General features: G+C 42.4%; 3 protein-coding genes across 12 annotated transcripts in view; 2 read left to right on the top strand and 1 right to left on the bottom strand.

Moving 5' to 3' along the window:
* The window catches only part of LOC142022945 (merlin-like), a 49,379-nt gene extending 42,052 nt beyond the window's left edge, over window positions 1–7,327 (top strand). For 2 of the 5 annotated variants that reach the window (XM_075013320.1, XM_075013321.1), the window contains exons 16-18: window positions 573–723; window positions 4,373–4,582; window positions 6,181–7,327. In XM_075013320.1, coding sequence (XP_074869421.1) covers window positions 573–723; window positions 4,373–4,582; window positions 6,181–6,216 — 397 coding nt within the window. In that variant the 3' untranslated portion in view covers window positions 6,217–7,327. Of the gene's footprint in view, window positions 1–572; window positions 724–4,372; window positions 4,583–6,180 lie in introns of those variants that run through there. The other 3 variants (XM_075013322.1, XR_012648084.1, XR_012648085.1) reach the window with 3 other exon arrangements.
* Window positions 7,328–10,490: 3,163 nt separating this feature from the next.
* Window positions 10,491–17,647, bottom strand: SBDS (SBDS ribosome maturation factor). Its single transcript, XM_075013323.1, has 5 exons — window positions 17,412–17,647; window positions 14,855–14,984; window positions 13,501–13,701; window positions 12,104–12,268; window positions 10,491–11,275 (listed from the first exon to the last, which is right to left on the bottom strand). The coding sequence occupies exons 1-5, from the start codon at window positions 17,537–17,539 to the stop codon at window positions 11,147–11,149; spliced, it is 753 nt and encodes a 250-aa protein (XP_074869424.1). The 5' UTR covers window positions 17,540–17,647; the 3' UTR covers window positions 10,491–11,146.
* Window positions 17,648–17,770: 123 nt separating this feature from the next.
* LOC142023218 (S-adenosyl-L-methionine-dependent tRNA 4-demethylwyosine synthase TYW1-like) overlaps window positions 17,771–21,435 on the top strand; it is a 189,490-nt gene continuing 185,825 nt past the window's right edge. For 2 of the 6 annotated variants that reach the window (XM_075013956.1, XM_075013955.1), the window contains exon 1: window positions 17,850–18,505. In XM_075013956.1, the coding sequence (XP_074870057.1) occupies window positions 18,415–18,505 (91 nt within the window). In that variant the 5' untranslated portion in view covers window positions 17,850–18,414. Of the gene's footprint in view, window positions 18,506–20,518; window positions 20,733–21,435 lie in introns of those variants that run through there. The other 4 variants (XM_075013957.1, XM_075013959.1, XM_075013958.1 and 1 more) reach the window with 4 other exon arrangements.

Here is a 21,435-nt window from a genome sequence, read left to right as displayed (position 1 = left end):
CACATATAAAGCTGGCTCTGCTACTGGAGATTCTGTGAGTGACAGCTGGACTTTTACTCGAGGGGGAGTAAGTATTGCTGGGATGGTCTGGAAGTAAATGTGTCTTCAGGTGTTTCCAATGTAAGCCGTATCCTGAACTTAAATTTCTAACCATCCCTCTTTTGTTCTGATTCTCCCTGTTAAGGAGGACCTCCCTCAGCAGGCAGATCCAAATCTGTAAACTCCCAGTGGGTGCTGCGAGCAATACGGAATAAATTAAATGACAACCAAAGAGTGGTCACTGAAAGCCTGTCCCTGTACTAAGCCAATTGAAAAACATATGTTCAGGACGTTTGGAGCAAATCTAAGAATAAATTAAATACAAATTGGCTAAAGTTAATAACTGTCAACTGAATTAACTTTGTGTCAAATTAATCTTTGATGTAAGATCAGTGGAGTTACACTGGAGATGGATTTTGCTCCTTAAAATGAAAATGGGTTGGCCCTTACAAACTTTAAAAACTACAAAACCCTCCTTTGGAGCTGCTAATTGGGTTCGCTTTTGGGTTCTTCTCTCCCTGTGTGGATTGCAGGTTAGATTACTTGGAAAAGAGCAAAAAATTTGAAGATCAATTGAAAGAGCTGAAGTCAGAAATCCGTGCGCTGAAACGAGAGGAAAAACAAACTGGGCTCTATTCTCACTGGAATGAAGTTCTTGGATCCTTGGATTGCTCGGTGGGAAATGTATATAATCTGAAATATAGGTTTTATAATATGAGAAACCGAGAAGTGTACTCATGCAGTAGAAGTTCATGAATATAGATGGTTGATTGGTTGCCAGGATAAAGGAGGGAACATTGAAATCCCTAAAATGTTTTAAAAACATGTATGCTAAATAAACACTTTGTATTTTAGTATGAAACACACATTCACTGTTTCTGTTGATAGTGAAATGTGAACAGTGGATTCAAAGACATTAACAGTGGTGTTTTCTGTGGGGAGAAAGTGCTTTTTAAGGAAAGAATCCCTTCATGCAAAAGATTTTGAGCTCCTAGTAAGAGCCCCATAAAGGTTGAAGGCTGTTGGGCAAAATAAATACGTAAGAAGAGCCATCCTGGGTCAGACTGAAGGTCTGCCTAGCTCAGTGTCCTGTCTTCCGACAGACGCCAATGCCTGATGCCCCAGAGGGAGTGAACGGAACAGATAATCACAAAAGTCATCCCTCTCCTGACATCGATTTCCAGTCTCTGACAAACAGAGGCTAGGGACACCATTCCTGCTCATCCTAGCTAATAATTTCCTTCTGTTGGTTTAAAACCTGCTCCTCATTGATTTCATTTCGTGACCCCTAGTTCTTTTGTTATGGGAACAAGTTCATAACTTTTCCTTATCCATTTTTTCCACACCAGTCATAATTTTATATACCTTTGTCATTTCTTCCCCATCTCTTTTTTCCTAAGCTGAAAAGTCCCAGTCTTTTTAATCTTTGTTCATTTGGTGCCCATTCCAAACCCCTAATCATTTTTCTTGCCCTTTTCTGAACCTTTTCCAATGCCAATATCCTTTTCAAGATGAGGTGACCACATTTGTATGCAATATTCAAGATGTTGGTGTACCAGGGTTTTATATAGAGACAATAAGATATTCTCTGTCTTATTCTCTACCCCTTTTTAAATGATTCCTAACATTCTGTTTGCATTTTTGACTGCTGCAGCACATTGAGTAGATGTTTTCAGAGAACTATCCACATTGACTCCAAGATCTCTCTCTTGAAGGCTATAGTTAAATTAGTGACATTAGTGACGTAATTTTGTATGTATAGTTGGGATTGTTTTTTCCAACATGCCTTACTTTACATTTATCAACATTCAGATTCATTTGTCATTTTGTTGCCCAATCACTTAGATCTTTTTGAAGCTCTTCACAGTCTACTTTGTTCTTAACTATTTTGAACACTTGAGTATTATCAGCAAATTTTGCCACCTCACTGTTTACCCCATTTGCCAGATCATTTATAAATAGGTTGAATAGGATTGATCCCAATACGGACCCTTGGAGGACACCACTAGTTACCTCTCTCTAGCCGGAAAACTCACCATTTATTCCTACCCTTTGTTTCCTGTCTTTTAACCAGTTTTCAGTCCATAAGAGGGCCTTCCCTCTTATCCCATGACAACTTATTTTACTTAAGAGCCTTTGGTGAGGGATCAAAAGCTTTCTGGAAATCTAAATACACTGTATCTGCTGGATTCCCCCTTGTCCATATGTTTATTGACCATCTCAAAAAACTCTAGTAGATCAATAAGGCATGATTTCCCTTTACAGAAACCATGTTGACTTTTGTCCAACAAGTTATGTTCGTCTATGTGTCTGACATTTTTTTTCTTAACTATAGTTCATTTAATTTGCCCGGTATGGATATTGGACTTACCAGTCTATAATTGCCAGGATCACCTCTTTTTAAATATTGGAGTCACATTAGCTATCTTCCAATCAGTGGGTACAGAAGCTTATTTAAAGGGCTAAATTGCAAACCACAGTTAATAATTCCACAATTTCACATCAGAGTTCTTTCAGAATTCTTGGGTGAATGCCATCTGGTCCTGGTGACTTGTTACTAATAAAGTTTATCAATTTGTTCCAGAACCTCCTCTAATGACATCTCAATCTTTGACAATTCCTCAGATGTGTCACCTAAAAAGAATGGCTCAGGTTTGGGAATCTCCCTAACATCCTCATGAGTGAAGACCGAAGCAAAGAATTCATTTAGCTTCTCCACAGTGGCCTTACCGTCTTTGAGTGTTCTCTTAGCATTTCGATCATCCAGTTGGCCCCACTGGTTGTTTAGCAGGTGTCCTGCTTCTGATGTACTTAAAAAAATTGTTATTACTTTTTGAGTTTTTGACTAGCTGTTCTTCGAACTCTTTTTTGGCTTTTCTTATTATGTCTTTACACTTAACTTGACAGAGTTTATGCTTCTTTCTATTTTCTTCTCTGGGATTTAACTTCATTTTTTAAACAATGTCTTTTTATCTTTCATTGCTTCTTTTATATGGTTGTTAAGCCAGGGTGGCACTTTTTTGATACTCTTACTGTGTTTTCTAATTTGGGGTATACACTTAAGTTGGGCCTCTGTTATGGGATCTTTGAAAAGTCTCCCTGCAGCTTGCAAGGATTTTAATTTTGGCGGTGTACCTTTTAATTTTTCTTTAACTAACACCATCATTTTTGTGTCGTGTCCCTTTCTGAAATTAAATGCTACAGTGCTGGGTTACTGAGGTGCTTTACCCACGCGACAGAGTGAGGCTAGGGGACAGAGTACAAGAGGAAAAAGCAGGGCTGTTTTGAGCTGGCAATCAGACAGAGTGGGAGTAGCTGGGGAGGATGCTCCCCTAAATCAGTTGGGGCCAGCTGGTCCTACTTGAGGCTGCATTTAAAAACCCTTTCCCCCAGTAGGGCAGAGGAGAGTGTGTGAGGTGATTGAGGAGAGTATAGGAGGTGAGTATAGAGAGGCAAGGAGAGTTTTAGGAACAGTCAAGGACTGGAGGAACTTCAGCAGTGAGGGCTGCCTCTGCCTCCCCTGCCCCTCCAGGTGACCCTGAGACTTGACTGGAGTATGGAAATAACTGATCACCTGGTGCAGCTGATCACGGAGGGGGGACGTGCTGCTGCGGCCACTACCTGGCGGCAGTACCGGGGGGGGATCATCTGGGGAAGTGGCTCAGGGAGAAGAGCTGCAGGGTCAAGGGCATTCACCGCTGGTAGCAGTCATACAGGGTCCCTGGGCTGGAACCTGGAATGAGTGGGTGGGGCCTGGGTTTCCTCCAGACTACCCTCCTTCCCCGTCCTGTCCCAACAAGGGCAACGGCATCTTTGCCATTGGGCCAGAGAACTGAATAAAGGTCTAGAGCCCAGGAATGAGACTAACTGTACCACACCCACCACAGGGATGTTAAATTTTATTACATTATGGTCACTATTTCCAAGCAGTCAGTTATATTTATATAAAAGCTTTAATATTTTATGTTGCATAAAAGCTCATAACATGGATAAATGTAAGCAGTCTTTTTCTACCTCATGGTTTTGTGGCTATTTATTCTTTTGTGTGTGCATGCACACACACAGCTTTCTATGTCAGATACTTGTGGTTCAGCAAACCAACTCTCCAGCCCCTTTCTGGATGAGGGTAACAGAATCAGGGAGCCAGCCCACCCAGGTTTGTCCAAACCTAGTAGAAATTTGTCTTAGCACAATCCATATTAGAAACAAAAAGGGAGGCTAGGTAACAGGTGAGAGAAGGCTCCTGTAATTTCAGTTCAGTGTATTTGATATGCTTTTGGCTTAATGTGAATTGATGTGGTGAGAAAACTATCACATGTTCTCTTCTTTAAAGGCTCCCTCAAGGATGAAAACCTTTGAAGCTGGAGATCGGTTGAATATAAATCTTCAAAAGGCCTTTCCAGTTCATCCATTAAATGCCACAAGCAGCTGGCCATGTACAAACAAGAATCCACATACGGTGTCAGTGGAAAAGTCAACTTTTCAAACAAATACGTTAGTTGCCTGCAGGGTGGGGACAGGAAGCAGAAAACAGACAATAAAGGTAATGAGATGCATATGAATTATCTCAAAATGTGAATGAATTTTCATGCTTGTGAAAATAAGGAAATAATAGCTTGGATAAGCTTCTCCAACCCAGCTCTCCCCAGGCACATCAATCCCAAACTGTGAAAAAATTGCTAGATATTCTAGTTCTGCGATTTCATGCCATAGATAGCCATTTAAGACAGTTTGTGAAATGGGCATCTTGGGAGCTAGGATGAGATGAACTGACTCCATTCTGCTTTTGATTTGAAGCTGGAACACGAATGGAAGATAAGTGCTATTAGATGATGAAAGGGTTTATATTCAATAGCTGCATTTTCGTTATAGTTTGATCAAGCTTGAAAGGACACTAATATGTCCTCAGTGCTGGCATCAGCAGCTCAAAACATGAACATGATTCCTTTCTGCCTTCCTTTCTGAACATTTATGGCTGTGAAAACCTGTCTGCCAACCTTATGGGGTAAATAATATACCAGTAACAGAACTTGACCAAACTGGTTGTAATTCAGCTTTTGCACTGCAGAGGTCATGGAACTCAGCCTCTCTTTCAGCTGTTTCACACAAGGTCCTCTGTGGGCCCGTGAGGGAGACCTTGCATTCTTTTATGCTTGGCATCTTCCAGGGAAGTCAGTATAGGTGGGTATATAAACCTCAGCATCCTGCTAGAACTGATTAGGAATCCTGGTCTGTATTTGAGACTGGTTTAAGGGCAGGCAACTAGAAAAGAAGAGTGAACAGCCAGCAACTTTATTTGTGTGCTACTAATTGTGCTAGTTGCTAGAGCACTAACTGGAAGAGTTGATGTAGATGAATGAGGCTGAGGCCAGAGTTTCTATTCCATGGTGATAAACTTGAGCTGTGCTTGTTCAGCCTGTATATGAAGGTCACCTCCATGGCTTGACTGGTCCCAAACCAGGCAACTTGCTAGACCAGGGGAGGTCAATATCAGTCTCCCTCCTGTCACTAGCTATGGGGCTCTGCTTTGGAGGCAGCAGAGGGGCCAGCATTGACTGTGTGTGTGCAGAGGAGATAGGGTGCTCAGCAGAAGAGACAGGGTAGCTGTGGAGTCATGCAGCTCATGACTGCGGGGCTCAGTGTGCTCCCAGCCCCCAGATGCCCTCCCCAAGCTTTTGCAGTGCTCTGAAAGCTCTGGGAGTGCAGGGAAAAAGTTGCTGAGTGCAGAGCTCAGCTTTTCCCCATGAGCACCCACAGGAATGTCAGATTGTAGATGCTGCTGGATGATGGAAGTCCAGACCATGGAGGTCCAACCCATATTTACTGTAAAGACTTTTTAGGATAATTAGAGACCTTAACTTGCAGACTGTGATGGGCCTAGAATTGTAATACACAAAGTCAATGCAGTTGGACAGAAGCAGCATCTTTCTAATGCAAACAGTGCAGATAATCATTTTAAGAACAGAATCTACACTGCAAACTATCATCTATCATTGTGCAAACTTCTACAGGGGATGATGGGGAGGGCAGGAAAAAAAAGCCAGGTCATTTTTTTTGACTTCCTAAAAGCCAGAGTTGGCCTCCACTCATGTGCCTAAACAGAACTTCAGGGTGGAAATAACTTTTTTGATTTGCACATAGGTTCAGCAGCATGACTCGGATGTGATCTACATTTGAAGCATCTCAGACATTCAGTAATGCTTTCATAAAGAGGTGAATCAGCAGAACTTCGGATTGATCCACTTGACTGCCAAAAATGTTACTTATTCAGGACCTCTATATAGCTTCAGCTGCTCAATGATGGCAGCATTAATACATGTCTTGCAGCAAGACTGTTCTGCTGCTCAACTTCCAGACAGGCAGCATATGCCTATGGCACTCAAAACAACAAGCATCTTTCATACAGTGGCAAAAATGGAAAAATATAGGAGCGAAGTTACAACCTTTCTGCTTTGTAAGATAACACATTACATTTAAAATGCTGCTTTTCTTAAAGTGCTTTTTAAATGAATGAGCATCACGGAAATGCAGGACCCTTTAAAACAGTTGCAGACAGTCATTGGAACACATGGTGGAATGAGATGTTTGGGAAAAATTTACACAGACCATATAAGACCTGTGCCTTAAGTCTTTACAGCTGATGTGACACTTCTGAAGGCTGTTTCAGCATACGTTAGCCTCTGAAACAGTTTTTACTTCTTATCCCTGACCATAAGACTCTGTCCATATACATGACTTGTATTTCTATTGGAGAAAGTTTAGCTCTTAATTATATGTTTAAGATTGGACAGGGTTTTTGGTGGGACTTAATACATCTATTATTTTGATGTGCCATGGGGATTGAGATGAATCCTTAGTTTGGAAGTGAGAGGTTTCTGTTGCTATATAAAAACAAAAAAGCAGTAAAGTAGCACTTTAAAGATTAACAAAATAATTTATTTCATGGGACAGACCCACTTCTTCAGACCATATCCATACCAGAACAGACTCAATATTTAAGGCACAGAGAACCAAAAATAGTAATCAAGGTTGACAAATCAGAAAAAAAATTATCAAGGTGAGCAAATCAGAGCGGGGGGGGGAGTCAAGAATTAGATTGTCAAGTTTGCAAAAGAGCCCCTATAATGACCCAGAAAATTTGCATCTGGTTCAAATCATGTGTTAATGTATCAAATTTGAATATAAGAGAGAGTTCAGCAGCCTCTCTTTCCAAAGTTGTGTGAAAATTCCCTTCAGTAAGATGCAAACTTTTAAGTCATTAACAGAATGGCCCACTCCATTAAAATATCAGCTGACCGGTTTGTGGATCAGGAGTGGTTTTATGTCTGTTTTGTGCCCATTAACTCTTTGTCTAAGAGAGTTTGAAGACTGTCCAATATACAAAGCATCTGGGCTTTGTTGGCACATGATGGCATATATGATGTTAGCTGAGGAACATGAGAATGTGCCCGTGATTCTGTGACTAACCTGGTTAGGTCCAGTGATGGTATCCCCAGAATAGATATGTGGACAAAGCTTGCAGCGGGCTTTGTTGCAAGGAAAAGTCCCAGGACTTGTGTTCCTGTGGTACAGACTGTGGCTGTTGGTGAGAATCCTCATAAGGTTGGGAGGTTGTCTGTTGCTATATGTTTTTGTGATTGGTGTGGAATGCCTTCATCTGTAGAAGACTCTGCATAAAACTTCCTGTCTTAGATATTTAAGTACTAGAGACAAAGGACACCTACTCGTATCTGCTAAAGAGGGACTCATTGCTGAGGAAGATTAAACATGGTATTCACCAGCTACTACCTTCTTTCAGTGGAATCAATTTGTTGCGTGCTAACCGTGTATTTAACTGATATCTTCAGGCAGACTGCTGGTGAAGTAGACACGCAATTGTAGCTAAAGTAGGTTGAATATACAGGATTTAGTAAAAATGGATATTAATGCTCATAAATATCTAGTCCTATAAGTTAAAAGTCAAAAGTATATTTAATAAAGTTTCAATTATTTCTAGCTGTCAGCTTTCAAATGTGTGTGTATGTATATGTTGCTTTGATTTAGGTTTAAAGGAAGAGCATGAAATATTTTTCAGCTCTGAACATTGACACATTAGGGGGTACTATATATACTTCGAAACTGTTACCAAACTTCATCTCTGCATCCTCACTTAACTTGCTTCATATTCTAGCAGTAAGATGACAATTATAACCTCTACATATATCTAAATTGTATCCATATTAAGGAAACGATTGGGCAAGTACAAGAATTAGTTGAAGCAGAGCTGAAAATCAACACACATAATAGTTAACTTTAATAAGGTTTCTTTTGATGCCTGTCATACGTTCTTCCTGACCATTAAATACTAAACAAACCAACTGTATGTACTTATATTTAAAAAAGCAAACAAAAAAAAAACTCCCTATACTAGAGAGAACCTGAAAAATTCACCTTATATCCTTGAAGGCTTTACAGGCTTGTTGTCAACAATGTTTGCCACTCGCCACATGTGGCAAATAGGACACTGCAGTGTGGTAATTCCAGGCTCTGGAGCTGCATGTGCTTCTTGGAGTTTTTAAATGTGGCTTCTCAGAGCCTGAAACAGGGCAGGGCCTCCCCCCACTCCACACGTGCACCCCACTGCTTGGTGGGACAAGCATGTGGTGACCCCTGCAGCTCCAGCGGTGGTGACTCTGCTAGGGGCTGGGACTGCCTGGCTCTGGGGGAGTGGGAGGGCGTTTGGTTAGAATGGGGGATGGGGTGTTGTTGCAGATATGGAAGGATGACAACCATAAGTGTGGCAATCCTTGGACACTGCAGCTTTACAGGGAGATAAACTTGCTAAGTGTGTGGAAAATCTAACTGGATTCTGCTAAGTTACTGCAATTCCTCTTTCTCCTGATGATGGCAGCCAAGTGTGTTCTCCAGAAACTAAGCTTTGTAACTAAAGAAAAACAGGTCTCATCATTATGGATGCTGTGATGGCTAAAGCTGTAGGCAAGATAAGACTAATGAGTTACCTAATTAATCTCAATAGGGCCATGTCTACACTTTTCGAAAGGACCCTGCCTACTTCGAAGTCCCCTTATTCCAATCTGCTCATCGGAATCAGGGGACTTCAAAGCAGGCAGGATCCTTTCGAAAAGAAGACCCATCTGGATGAGCTGCACGGCGGCGAGCCGCATCAATTTTGAAGTGCCGCGGCCACCCACATGCTAATGAGGCGCTGAATATGCCAACATGCTCCACATACACGGTTGGGGGAGGAGAGCTACTGTGCTCTGCTGCCCACCCACAGGGCTGCTCGGGTCTTGGTGGCCCCAGCTGCTGCAGTGGCCCCTCCAGCCCTGGTGGTGGCTCTGAGTCTCCGGCATTTATTTGGTGGGGGCGGGGGGCATGGGGATGGCAGACAGCATCCATTATTTCCAAAGTCCATCATAGTGGGGTCTGTTAAATCGAGGGTTTACTGTAGTGTAGTTTTGCGTAAGCACTTTTTCTCATGTGTGTCCACATAACAGATGGGGCAGCAAACACAAAAAAGAAATCACAAGTAATTTCAACTTCCAAACTGCTTAGTGACTAAGGAGCCCACATCCCCTTCACTATCATTGAGCCTGAAACTCCAATGCAACTTAGGTAGCTCTAAATGTATTACTGGTCTCCCCTGCAATCTGCCCCTTAAGCTGAAGCCATCAAGACTGAAAGGGAGATAGGTTTCTGTAGGGGGCTTTGAGAGATACTGAAGTGTTAGCAGTATCTGGCTGTTGCAGTAATAACTAAAAACACCCAAGTTTTTGCAGAACATTCGTGCATCAAATCAGATGATGCCTTTTCACAAAACATCCATATCTTCCCTTTAAAAGTCACCAAGCGACCAATGTATTTGCTTATCCCCTAAAACTAGGGAACAGAAATTGGACTAAACAATGAATGCACGTTTTGCTACATGGTACTACTGTCATGGAAGTTCATGTTTAATATCAGATGCTTCATTTGAATGCCACCATGTTTATCGTTGAACTATCCATGGCTGATTAGGCTGAGTTACTATCTTTTACTCCCTTTCCTCCCTATTTTGTATTATTTCCTGAGAAAGTATGATTGTAGCTCTTGGAGCTGCTCCATACTTAGCTGTATTATTCATATACTATCTCGTTTGAAAAACTATGCCTTAATTTTATTAAGGGAATAGTTCAGAAACCAGAATCTTCTACCAGAGGTGGTTTGATAAAAGTTATGTGCACATCAGCAAGATACACAAATGAATCCAGAATGGAGCTAACAGAAGTTGAAAGCATTTCTGTTTATCTTTTCTAGTAGTGTATAAACTAGAGTAGAATAGGAGCTTGCATATCTTAAGGGCAAATGCCTTTACCTATTCTAGATGAAGTCTGAGTGGTGAATTTTTGCATAGTTTGAAAGCACAGCTTCAGCCTCATGGAAGTATAAAAGACAACCACACCAGTACCAAAGCCTGTAAAATACTTTATGTATATATTATAATTCATTTAACAGTTGAAAGAATAAATTAGGGAAATACTCTTGCATGTGCCCTGTGAATAAAATATAGAAGAATGGTCCTCTATTTACAAACAGCTAAATTTCTCTAGCAGTAGCCTGTGGCAGTCTAGGTCACACGTATTTAATGTTACCATTAAACAAAGTTTACATTATACTCCCTCACTTGGTGCACTGTTTTAGGAGTGACACTTCATTTAATTCACTTGCCTGTGCAGGTTTCTCCTCATATGCAATATGTCACTCTGGGATATGTACTGCCTTCCACCCAGCACTAAATTAAAGGGAAAAGGACTTCACACCTCTATATATTGCAGATGAACACTGATATAATCAACACTCATACCAAAACAAACCTAGTACAGCTTTTCACTGCTGAGTCATATAACTTTATCCTTGCTTGTGCTACTCAAACATTAAACATCTCTTTATTAAAGGCACTTGTTACCCAGACAAATGCAAAGAAACACTGCATGGAAAAATCTCACCAAGAACTAGTGTCAACAATTATTTGGCAGCAATAGGTTGGAAAAACAAAAACTTAGAGGCAGGATTAAGCTACCTCATTCTGTTAATAGTGTTTGACAGAAGTGAGGTTGCTAGAAGGGTTTTATTCAAACTTTTCATCTCCTTCTTCCACATCTTTCAGACTGAGTACTTCAAGCGTGCCTTTCCCTTTAGTTTCACATCGGATCAGTTCATCAATCTCTCTGAAGCAGCCTGGGTCAATGAGACACACCTGTAATATTTTACATATGAGTCAGTGAAGATGTTAACCTACATTGTTTCCTTTTCTCCCATGGCATTTTAATATACAAAGATTACTGACCTACTATTGTCCACATCCCTAAAAGCCTACATTTAAATAATACACATGGATCTACTTTTTGGTTGAGGGAGTTTTGCAGCTCTACTTGCGGGTGCTTGACTTGCTGATAATGAGAAAAGAAATTGCAGAAGCAGCCAAGTCTGCTGCAAGTAGCTCAAAAGTATTCCTAATTACAGAATGTTTTATTTATAATTATTCTGGTGGAATATCATTTAAAAAGTTACATTACTGCCTGTACTGAAGTTCTATAACATACAGTAACAAAACACATACACTATAAGACAATTGAAATTTAACATCCTAACAGAGGAGAATGGCAAAATGTGAAAAGGAGGAAGTTTAGCATGATCGCTTCTAAAACCTGCTGTACTGTATCTTTCAAAGTTTGGGCCAGCAATTCTATAATAAATATGGGTCAATGAAGATGACTAAATCATGCCTGCTGGTTAATAGCTCCCATTTCTCAAGCAAGTGTTTAGACAGTCCTGAGGTATTTAAAGACTTCAATGGAGGTACTAAGGTCATGAAGAATTAATAAAAGCCCAGTCTCTAAACTGTGCATCTCTGATTAATTCAGTTTGTGCTCCAGTACAATTTTAGCTAACTCAATTCCCCCACAAAAAACAAAGCAAAACAAAAACAAAACAAAACAAAACAAAAAATCCCATGATTTCACATGTGACCATCAAAAGACAGCAAGTAAATACAGAAAAATTGACCAAGGAAATTAGTTCTTACAATTTCTAATTGCTCATCAAAGTCTTCACTCTCTACAACTTTGATCAGTGGCTTGAGCTTCTCTTTTAACTTCTTGCCTTCTTTTGGTGGGAGAATAAATCGCAGTCTCATATGAGCCCGCTCAATCTGCATAGTCTCCTTTAATTGTCTGATCACTTCCAAAGCCTGCAAAGACATTAACTACTTATGAAATTCTCTTATCCTCATTTATTATTTACATAACACCACACTGCACAATCAGATTTAGTATTATTTACAACTGCTTCAGATGCTCCAGAAACAGTCCTTGGGTACCATCCACTGAAATTCTCTAGGAACTGGTGTGGTATATTCTAATCACAGCTGATTAACATGAAAACATCTTTTCACTATAGTATTTCTGGAATTGGATTTAAGGAGTCAGAAATACTGGGAATAATGTTAAAGAAAGTGGTTATATCAAAGTCACGACATTCAAAATGCAGAACAAACATGCTGTCCCATTGAACAACAGGAAGTAAGAGAACATGGAGTTTTGAGTACAGTAAACTCTTGATTTTATGGACCCTGATCTAACAGACTTTGGGAACAACAGATGTCCGCCAGCCCCTCTGTTGCTCCCGAAGTCTGCTGGGGTCCATAAAATCCTAGATTCTCATCCCCCCCCCACCGGCCCAAAAAAAGTAGTCGTACATTAAGGGACTTAATGCTGCCACGGCCTGGAGGAGCCGCCCCTCCTCTGCCAGTGCTGCCATGTACTCCTCACACCCAGGGTGGAGTGCATATGTGGGCAGAGAGCACTCGTGTACATGCCCCACCCCTGGTCGGAGGAGCACATGGTGGCTCCAGCAGGCCACATAGCAGGGTCTGGCAGCCTCAATTGCACACAGCGGGGCAGCTCCAGCCATGCATGGAGGAGTTTCATTCATGAGACGGGCTCTGGCAGCTCCTCCAGTGGCAGTGGATCCAGCTCCAGTGGCAAGGGGCTCTGGTGAGTCACCTTTTTGGGGAAGAGGGGGAAGAGACCGGGACTCGGGGAGTTTGGCAGGGGTGAGAGTCAGTAGACCATTGCGTTTAATGGATGTTCAGAAATAACGGACATTCTTTCCCTGCATTAATCCATTAAATCGAGGGTTTACTGTATTCTTACTTTCGTTTTACACCCAATTTTGTAGCTGTTTTAATAATCTGTTGTTGGCTTCTTTTTCCTCACTTTGGTGGACAGAAACGACCCAAACCACAGTGTTTCAGAACACACACGTTTCTTTTTAACATTCAGCTCCTATGCCATTTCTGTCTGCCAAAAAATGCTCATTTACCATCCTTAGATTGAGGCTAATGTAACTCATGCGAATGTTAGTAAGAAAACTATACAAAAATTCAAAGTGAAAACAGAATTTTTGGAGAGACACACTGACCTGCTGTTTGGTGCTCTTGTTTGGTTTAACAGAATAGTGGATATCCTTCATGGCTCTTTCTATAAGGATTACTGTGTATGGCCTCTTTGTTTCAGGGTTCACACACTTGTCAGCTACAATAGTTGCAATGTCTCTAAACATCTGCTCCAACTGTGTCTGTCGCTCTTTGTCAGATACCTGCAACTCCCCTTTTGTTAAAATCTAGATGTGATTAAGAAATAATGAAAAAAATCTATTAATAATAATAATACATATTCGACAGAACAGAAGTCCTAGCTCTGGGAAAGTTACTGATTTATTTTCAAAGTAAGAATTACTGTATGGCTTTCTTTAATTTACTCTAATAAATAGCTTTAAGTTAACTAGGTTATTCTGCAGCATGTGAAGTGTAAGAGTAAAATATTTTCGTAATAAAAAAAACTTATGCAAAAGTGTAAAGCTTAGCTCAGTAAACTATAAAAATGAAACTGCAGTGTTTCTCAGGTAAGGGTTAAATCCTAGAAATAAATGTGAAAGTTTATGCACATTTACCAATGAGGGAACAAAAAGAGAGTAGCAGCTTTATCTTGAATGCTGGAACTATTTAAAAAAACCCAAAACACAAAAAAATCCAGCATTCCTGAATCTCATTTGATTAACTATGCACATTAGCCACTCACTATAACCCCCTTGCATTCCTATTACATTATAAAGATACCGATATAACTAAAATCTTTTGGGTCAAGACATGTGAAACAAACCTTTATTACATCTTTTCCCATCAATATCTTCTAGCAGACATTGATCTAGTTACAGTTTTTTGGGATGGGGACCTTGCTTCTGACATGCCTATAAAGCACAGTGCATCCTAATGGTACTATATAAAAAGTGTAAGTAGCCAGAATTCAGTTTTATAAATTGCTTACGGCAAACATTAGATATCATGAACAATGCCTCTTTGATCTTTCCCAACTACAAAGCTAGTTCAGTAGTGAACAAAAGGGAAAAAAGTATCCGTTACTAAACCAAAAACACAGCTGCTAGCAACAAGGCCTTGCATGTGCACCCCCCATCAGTCTACTAATCTGACAGTATCCTGCTTTGTTCAGAAGATCTGTGAGGAGCACACAACAAGCACAGAGTGGTGTTGATGAAGATGTAACCTACTTTATTTCCTAAGAGGTGTAAAAAAAGGTTTACCCAAAATTGTGATCAATACAAAAAATCCACACCAGGTAATATACTAGAAAATTAATTAAACTTAAACAGCACCAATTGACAAAGGGGGATACAGTTTAACTAAATCTTAATGAAGGCTAGAATCTGTTGTAATTCATGAAGTATGAACTCTACAGTCTGTGTAAACTGGACCTACCATCTTGCAGATTTCTGTTTGGTCATCAGTTCCAAAAGCTTTGAGGAGATCTTCCTTCTTTGCAACTTGACCTTTAGAGACGTTTACAAATACTGTGTTGGTCTGCAGAACTTCATCAATGTCTTTTTCACTGGTAAATAACAATTGTATTCATAATTACAAAATGTGCCAGCATAGCATTAACTAGCAGAGAGTAGTCTTGTGTCTGCCACTCTGAACTGGAGGCTATGGCACCAATTTGTTCAAGTTGGGAACCTGGGTGTGGGCAGCTCTCAGATCTTCTCAGCATAGGTGAGGGAACTTGTTGGGGGTCCTTGATAAACCTATTTGTATCTAACACAAATGGCTTCTGTAGCTTTATGGAGTGATTAGTTCATTATTAACTTCTCAGGATGACACTATCAAGTCAAGTGACTTCCATAAGAAACAAATTTCCTTCCTAGATTACTATCGCCACCTTGGTCATTAAAATGGAAAGAATATTAAAATATAAATTTCTCCTCTAACTTATGTTGCTTTTATAAAGTAGAGGAGGAAATACTACTGGAAGCTGGAACCATGAAAATCACTTATATCAGTCTTATATTTTGGTTCTAAAAGCTGAAACATTTGTGTTGCAAGCACTGCAGGAGACTGTTTGTGCTTATACAGAACTATTTTCAATGGAATTTAAAAAAATGTAAACATTGATTTTAAAAGCTGCTTTACACAAACACTCTCTCTCACTTTTCTAGGGTTACACCTGGCCAGTGGAGTCTGTGCAGACATCAATGTGTCTAAGATGCCAAATATGACAAAATACTAATTTTATGGGACTAGTCTGATTTTTTTTTAAGGTTAAACCCTTAGCTATGTTTCGACAATCTAAAGAAAAAGATCATGGTGACAATAAAATATTAAAGACTCTAAATAGGCACTCAAACATTATACTGATAATGACAGAGTAAGTCCAAAATAGACACACCAAATAAGAACTTTAAATGCATAATGACTGCAGGAAGAGGTCTTTATCCTCAAACTGCTGGTGCTTCTTCAATGTTAGTGGTGCAGAGACATAAAACAAGCACTGCTAACTGCAACCTACAGTAGAGACATTGCAACAAACTAAACAGATCAATATTTTCCAAATAAGCGCAGTCAAAACTGGCAGTGGCAATGGAGAGCATGTCTAAAGCCTGACGTAAAGCAGCATTCACAGGAAATGAAAAAAGAAACAACAGATTCAAAGGTCACTTCTTCATGTAGAGGACAGGAGGATACTTAGAAAAGTTAAGACAAATTTAATGAAAAGTATCAGAAAGGCAGCTGTGTTAGTCTGTATCTTCAAAAACAACAAGAAGTCCTGTGGCACCTTATAGACTAACAGATATTTTGGAGCATAAGCTTTCGTAGGCAAAGACCCACTTCTTGTTGTTTTTAATGGAAAGTGTGAAGGTATCTTCAAAGAGAGAGGAAGGACACAAAGAGGAGCCAAGGCATTCAGTACAAAGATTACATTGTCATATGCTCCTTAGCAGACATGAGCCTGCTCCTACAAAAGGGGTTTTTCCATTAATGTAGCAAGACAACCTCTCTAACTGACAATAGCTATGTTGGGACAAGTGTTCTTCCACAGACATTTCTGCAGCACTCAAGTGATACTTTTTTGTCACATTCTGATTGACATAGCTATCTCTGCCTAACTTTTAGGGCTAGATGACAGAGTGCCACTGTAAGCTCTCTTGGGTAGCTGCTCTCACAAAGGGAGAAAGTTTTCCCATTAATTTCTTTAATCCATTCCCAACAAACTGCAGCAGTTAGATCAGTGGGAAAAGCTCATCCATTGGCATAGGACTGTCTGCACAGGTGTTTAGGTCCATGTAATTTACACCACTCAGGGATTAGTTTACGGAGCTAAACTGTAGCGTAAATGTAGCCCGAGTGTATGCCAAGCTTAGTTACGGGGAAACTAAATCTGTTTCACTCCTGAATGAGACCATCCCCATTCTTTAATTTATGCACATTGACTCCAAGCCTTTTGCAGACTCCTCAAGTTTCAGAGAGCCCCCACGTAGCAGAATAAGTGCTGTCAGTAATGCACAGCAGGGCCAACTCCGTAGTTTCCCCGAGCGCTCTGAACACCCCCCCATGGCCTGAGTGCGAATCACTCTTTGAGTGGGGTGAGAAAGTATCACCCCCACGCCCCGGCACCAGCTGGAAAAGAAGAGTAATGGCCTGACCGGGTCTATTTCACTAAGCCCTGGATAAAGCGCTTCCCACCACCGTCCACCCCCGCCCCCACGCCCAGCTTTCTATACCCGAGTCTCCACCCCGTCCCTCAAACGTCCTCAGCCCCTCAGGCCTCTTCCACACCTGCTTCCTTCCACCACCCGGCCGCAAGGGGCACATCCCCGTCTTCCCCCGGAGCCCTACTCCCACCCCGTGTTTCCCTGTTCCCTCCAGCCACCCGTGCCTACCCAGAGCCCGCTCTCCCCAGAGCCCTTCCCCCCCGCCCACACCCGTTGTACCCGCCCCGTCCCGCTCGGGCCTGTCGCCCGCCCGCCCAGCTCGCACTCACGCGCCGCTCCGCCAGCCCATGACCTTGTTGCGGTAACAGGCGATCTCGAAGCGCTTCCCGGCGCGCCGGGTCCGCACCACGGCCACATTGGTGAGGCGGATCTGGTTGGTGGGGGTGAAGATGGACATGGCGGCGGCCAGGCAGGAAGAAGCCCGCGGCTTGTCAGGCTGCGGAGAGCGACGGGGGGAGTGGGCAGGTAGCGGCTTGTCAACAAGCGGCCCGCGGGCTCAGTGACGCCACTACCGGTCGCCACCTCTTGTGACGTCAGACGCAACGCCGGAAGCGGGGGGCACGATGAGGGGACGTGACTAAACAGTCTTCCGGCGGGGCGAGGGAAACGAGGACTGCGAAGCCCGAGTTCCGGCGCAGCGGCCGCTCACCCGGAGACGAAAGGGAGGTGCACCCGCCCGCGGCCGTGTTACTCCACTTCCCCGCACCCGGGTCAGTGAGACCGCCGCACGGTCCCGGCACCAAACAGGCAGTGCGTGGGAACAGTGCCCTGAGCCTGCGTGAGTGGGCGGCCGAGCGGGGCACGCCTGGGACACCCCCTCAGCGAGGGGCCGTACCCCGCTGCCGCCCCTATCGATTCGCCCGCCCGGAATTGAGCGCCGCCAATGGACACCGGGCCGAGCGCGGAGCTGACAAGCGACGGCCCCGCTCTCAGGAGGCGCCCACTGGCTCCCGAGGCACCCCCGCCCCCGCCCGCGACGTGTGTCTCCCTGCGGGGTTCCCCAGCCCCGGCGCTGACACTCTGCGCGGCGGCCGGTCCCCTGAGGGGCTGGAGGGCGGGGTGGGGGGTGCGTTGGATTGCTAGGCAGGAGGGAGAAAGCGCTGCCGCACCAGGCAGCTTCCTGTCCCCGAGCTGCACGCTGCAGAGTGAAGCGAGGGGCGGAGATAAAGCCCAGCGTCCCGCGGCTAACAGCAGGGCTGTCGCCAGGAGCTCCCGGGCACGTCTCCGTCCCAGTTAACTTTGCTGCCGAAAACGTAGACGGGGTGGCTGCAAATGACCACATCGGGCTCTGGAAAACTGAATTTCTGTCTGGTGTTTCAGGGCTTAACTACTCTGGCTGCTCGTGCTGATGCTCGTGACATGGGTACGTGCTATTGTGCGGAGGGGCCTGGTGATTATTGGGAGATTGTTGCAGCTAGATCCTTGCTAGGAGACATGTCCCCTGTGAAACTGAAAGGACACTGATTTAGCGAGAGCCTGTCAGCGATATGCTGTTGTCCTGCTGCTCCCACCACGGTGGGGATGGGTTCACTCCACTGCTGCCTTGAGGTCTGAGTGCAACACAAACTCTTTTACGTATAGTTTAAAAAAGGCAACAGCAGAAATGTGGCACTTTAAAGACTAACAAAATGATTTATTTGGTAATGAGCTTTCGTGGGACAGACCCACTTCATCAGCTCAGTCTCATTTCCAATATAGACCTGACATTTATAAGTACAGAGAACCACAAAAACAAAAACCAACTGACAAATCAAATACATTGGACTGAAGGAGGGGGATGAGAGGCGGGGGGAAGTGTATGTGATTTCTTAGTTTTTATTGCAATTGTTTTTTGGTCCTCTGGACTTATAAACGTAAGTCTGTATTGGAAATGAAATTGATCTGATGAAGTGGGTCTGTCCCACAAAATCTCATTTCCGAATAAATCATTTTGTTAGTCTTTAAAGTGCTACATTTCTGCTATTTTGTTTTGTTGGAATAGAGACTAACCTGACCACCTCTCTATTACTTTTAAAACGGAGTCAGACAGTGACCATCCTTGAAGGGAGCGGAAGGGGAGACTCTTGTGACCAGTATATTAAAACCTTAGGGCTGCTGGAACCAACCAAGTGCAGGTTGGCTTTGTAAATAGAAATGAGATTGGAACATGTCTCTGATGGAAACATGCAGAGCAAAATCTGTTAGTATCAGAGAAATGTAAAAATAGCTCTTAATTAGTGGTGCCCCAAGGGGAAGCTTCCCTGAGCCAGCTAGTGACCTTGGCTTTAGGGTGCTAATTACTGGTAATGGAGCGTATCTGAGCTCCCCGAAGATATATGAATAGAACAGTGAGGAACAGGAGGGGCTATTCTTGGAGTTATGAGTATGTTGCAAGATGCAGGTATGTAGCATGGCCAGATTGCTGCCAGGTGGGATTGAATTGGACCCTGTTGAAACAAAACTTTGACCCAGAGGGTTGTTGGCACTTAAAGTTGAGCTAGTTAGCCTTTTTGTTTGAAGTGTTACTTTCTCTCTCCTTGTTCCAGTGTTAAGCAACATTATTCCTGTTTTACAAATGGAGAAATGAGACCAGAGAGGTTGAGAAGAAGATTTGTTACAGATGAAATACCAGGCTACTGGTAGATCAGCAACCACTACCCAGATCTCCAGCCTTGTAGGAAAATGTATTTGATTTTTAGATACTCCTTTGACCAAAAGAGCATTTTCATTGCAAGGAAAATTAGACTAAGCCCTATTTGGCTGGTGCTCTTGGTTTAGTTGTCCATTTTAGAAACTTAATTTATTAGTAGAACTGATTTTAAAGGGCCTGTCTAGAGTACGGGAACTTGCAGGTGTGTGCAAATTTCTTTAGACTAGACAAGTTCTTTGGGATTTTGCTGCTTCAGGAATATTGGAAAATGTCTGCTGCTCACATTTGTTTGCAACTCTGGCCTCTGATAGAACTAATTGCTGTGTATAGCTGGACCTGAAGGCAGCTGCTTGTAGGGCTGGCTCGAGTTACAAACTGCGGTCACAATGACTTCTCATGTCTTTCTTCTGAAGTAGTTCATTCTGATTAAAAGGATTGTAAGAATGTGGAAATGGGGCAATGAATTAACAAGTGAGCGTCAGAAGAGTCTTATGACCATTCCCAGTGGACATTGCTGAGAAAAAGAGATTTTGCATTCAGTTTCCAAGAAACTCACCCTCTATTCTTTTGTGGAATAGCAGACCTGACCCATGGCCTTCTTATCTATTGGAGTCATGATGTTGGAGCCGAGTTAGGAGCATGAAAAGTCCCTGCTCTTTAGAAAGAATTAATGTGATGAATTAGTTTGTTGACATGTGGTCTTTAAGCCTTTGAGTGTTTACCACGTAACCAGTAAAGAGACAACAGGGAAATAGCACTGTTTAATACAGTGCAACGTATATTGCCTTTAATGCTATACTTCAAAATTTCATCCTATTTTTAAATAACTTTGTGGTTATGTACCTTGTGTAGTGCTGTGAAAGTATGTTCAGTTTAGTCAAAATACAGGCTGACCTGCTGTTGTCCGGCACCCTTGGAACCTGACTGGTGGCAGATGAAAGAAGTGGCTGGGCAGCAGGAGGTCAGTATTTTTTAGCGCATTAACAGCACTTCCACTGCTTACTGGGCTATTAGAAGACATTCAGGAGTAAATTACAGCTAAGTAACAGCACAGAGCACTGAGAGCCAAGACTGGTGGCTGTAAATGAACTTTACAGGACCACAAGAAACCTGGCCACACCCATGATAAGTGGTCATCCGGGTGACTAAAATCATGCCATATTATTGAGTTTGCCAGAAGAGGGAGGTTCAGATTACAGAGGTTCAACCTGTATTAAGCACGCCTTTATACCCAATTTGTAAAAAAAAACCAAAACTTGCATACTTTGAATAGTTTTTAATGGTTCTATTCCTACACTGAGATCTTTGAAGTCAGCACAGCTCTATATAGGTACAAGGTTTTTGCATACCTTGCAAGACAGTTGACAATGAGATGAAGTTTGTTATTTGCATTAAGACTGTATTAATTCTTCAGAGTCAGTAATGGCACAGACCACGTTGTAGGAGTAGATGCACCAGAACTGTGTTCTTGAAGTTTAGGATGTTCTGTAAGGCTATGTCTACACTAGAGAGTTTTGTTGACAAAACTCATGGAGCATTCACTTCCCCAAGGTGTGAATTGACAGAATGTGGCACTTTTCTGCCACTCCCCTAGGATGCAGAACACCTCTGTTGACAGAGATCGGTCAACAGAAAGCCTGTCTGGATGTTCCAGGGCACCTTCT

The sequence above is a fragment of the Carettochelys insculpta genome, chromosome 19, assembly GCF_033958435.1.
Source record: "Carettochelys insculpta isolate YL-2023 chromosome 19, ASM3395843v1, whole genome shotgun sequence".
Lineage (NCBI taxonomy): Eukaryota > Metazoa > Chordata > Testudines > Carettochelyidae > Carettochelys > Carettochelys insculpta.
This window is presented reverse-complemented; position numbering and strand designations above follow the sequence as displayed.

Bases quoted from the DNA above. Each gene is read 5' to 3' on its own strand.
- SBDS (XM_075013323.1), bottom strand. From the start codon at position 17,539: ATGTCCATCTTCACCCCCACCAACCAGATCCGCCTCACCAATGTGGCC. The intron at 14,985-17,411 runs GTGAGTGCGAGC...GTTATTTACCAG, and splicing joins ATGGGCTGGCGGAGCGGCGC to TGAAAAAGACATTGATGAAG. The intron at 12,269-13,500 runs GTCAGTGTGTCT...ATGTCTTTGCAG, and splicing joins ACAAGAGCACCAAACAGCAG to GCTTTGGAAGTGATCAGACA.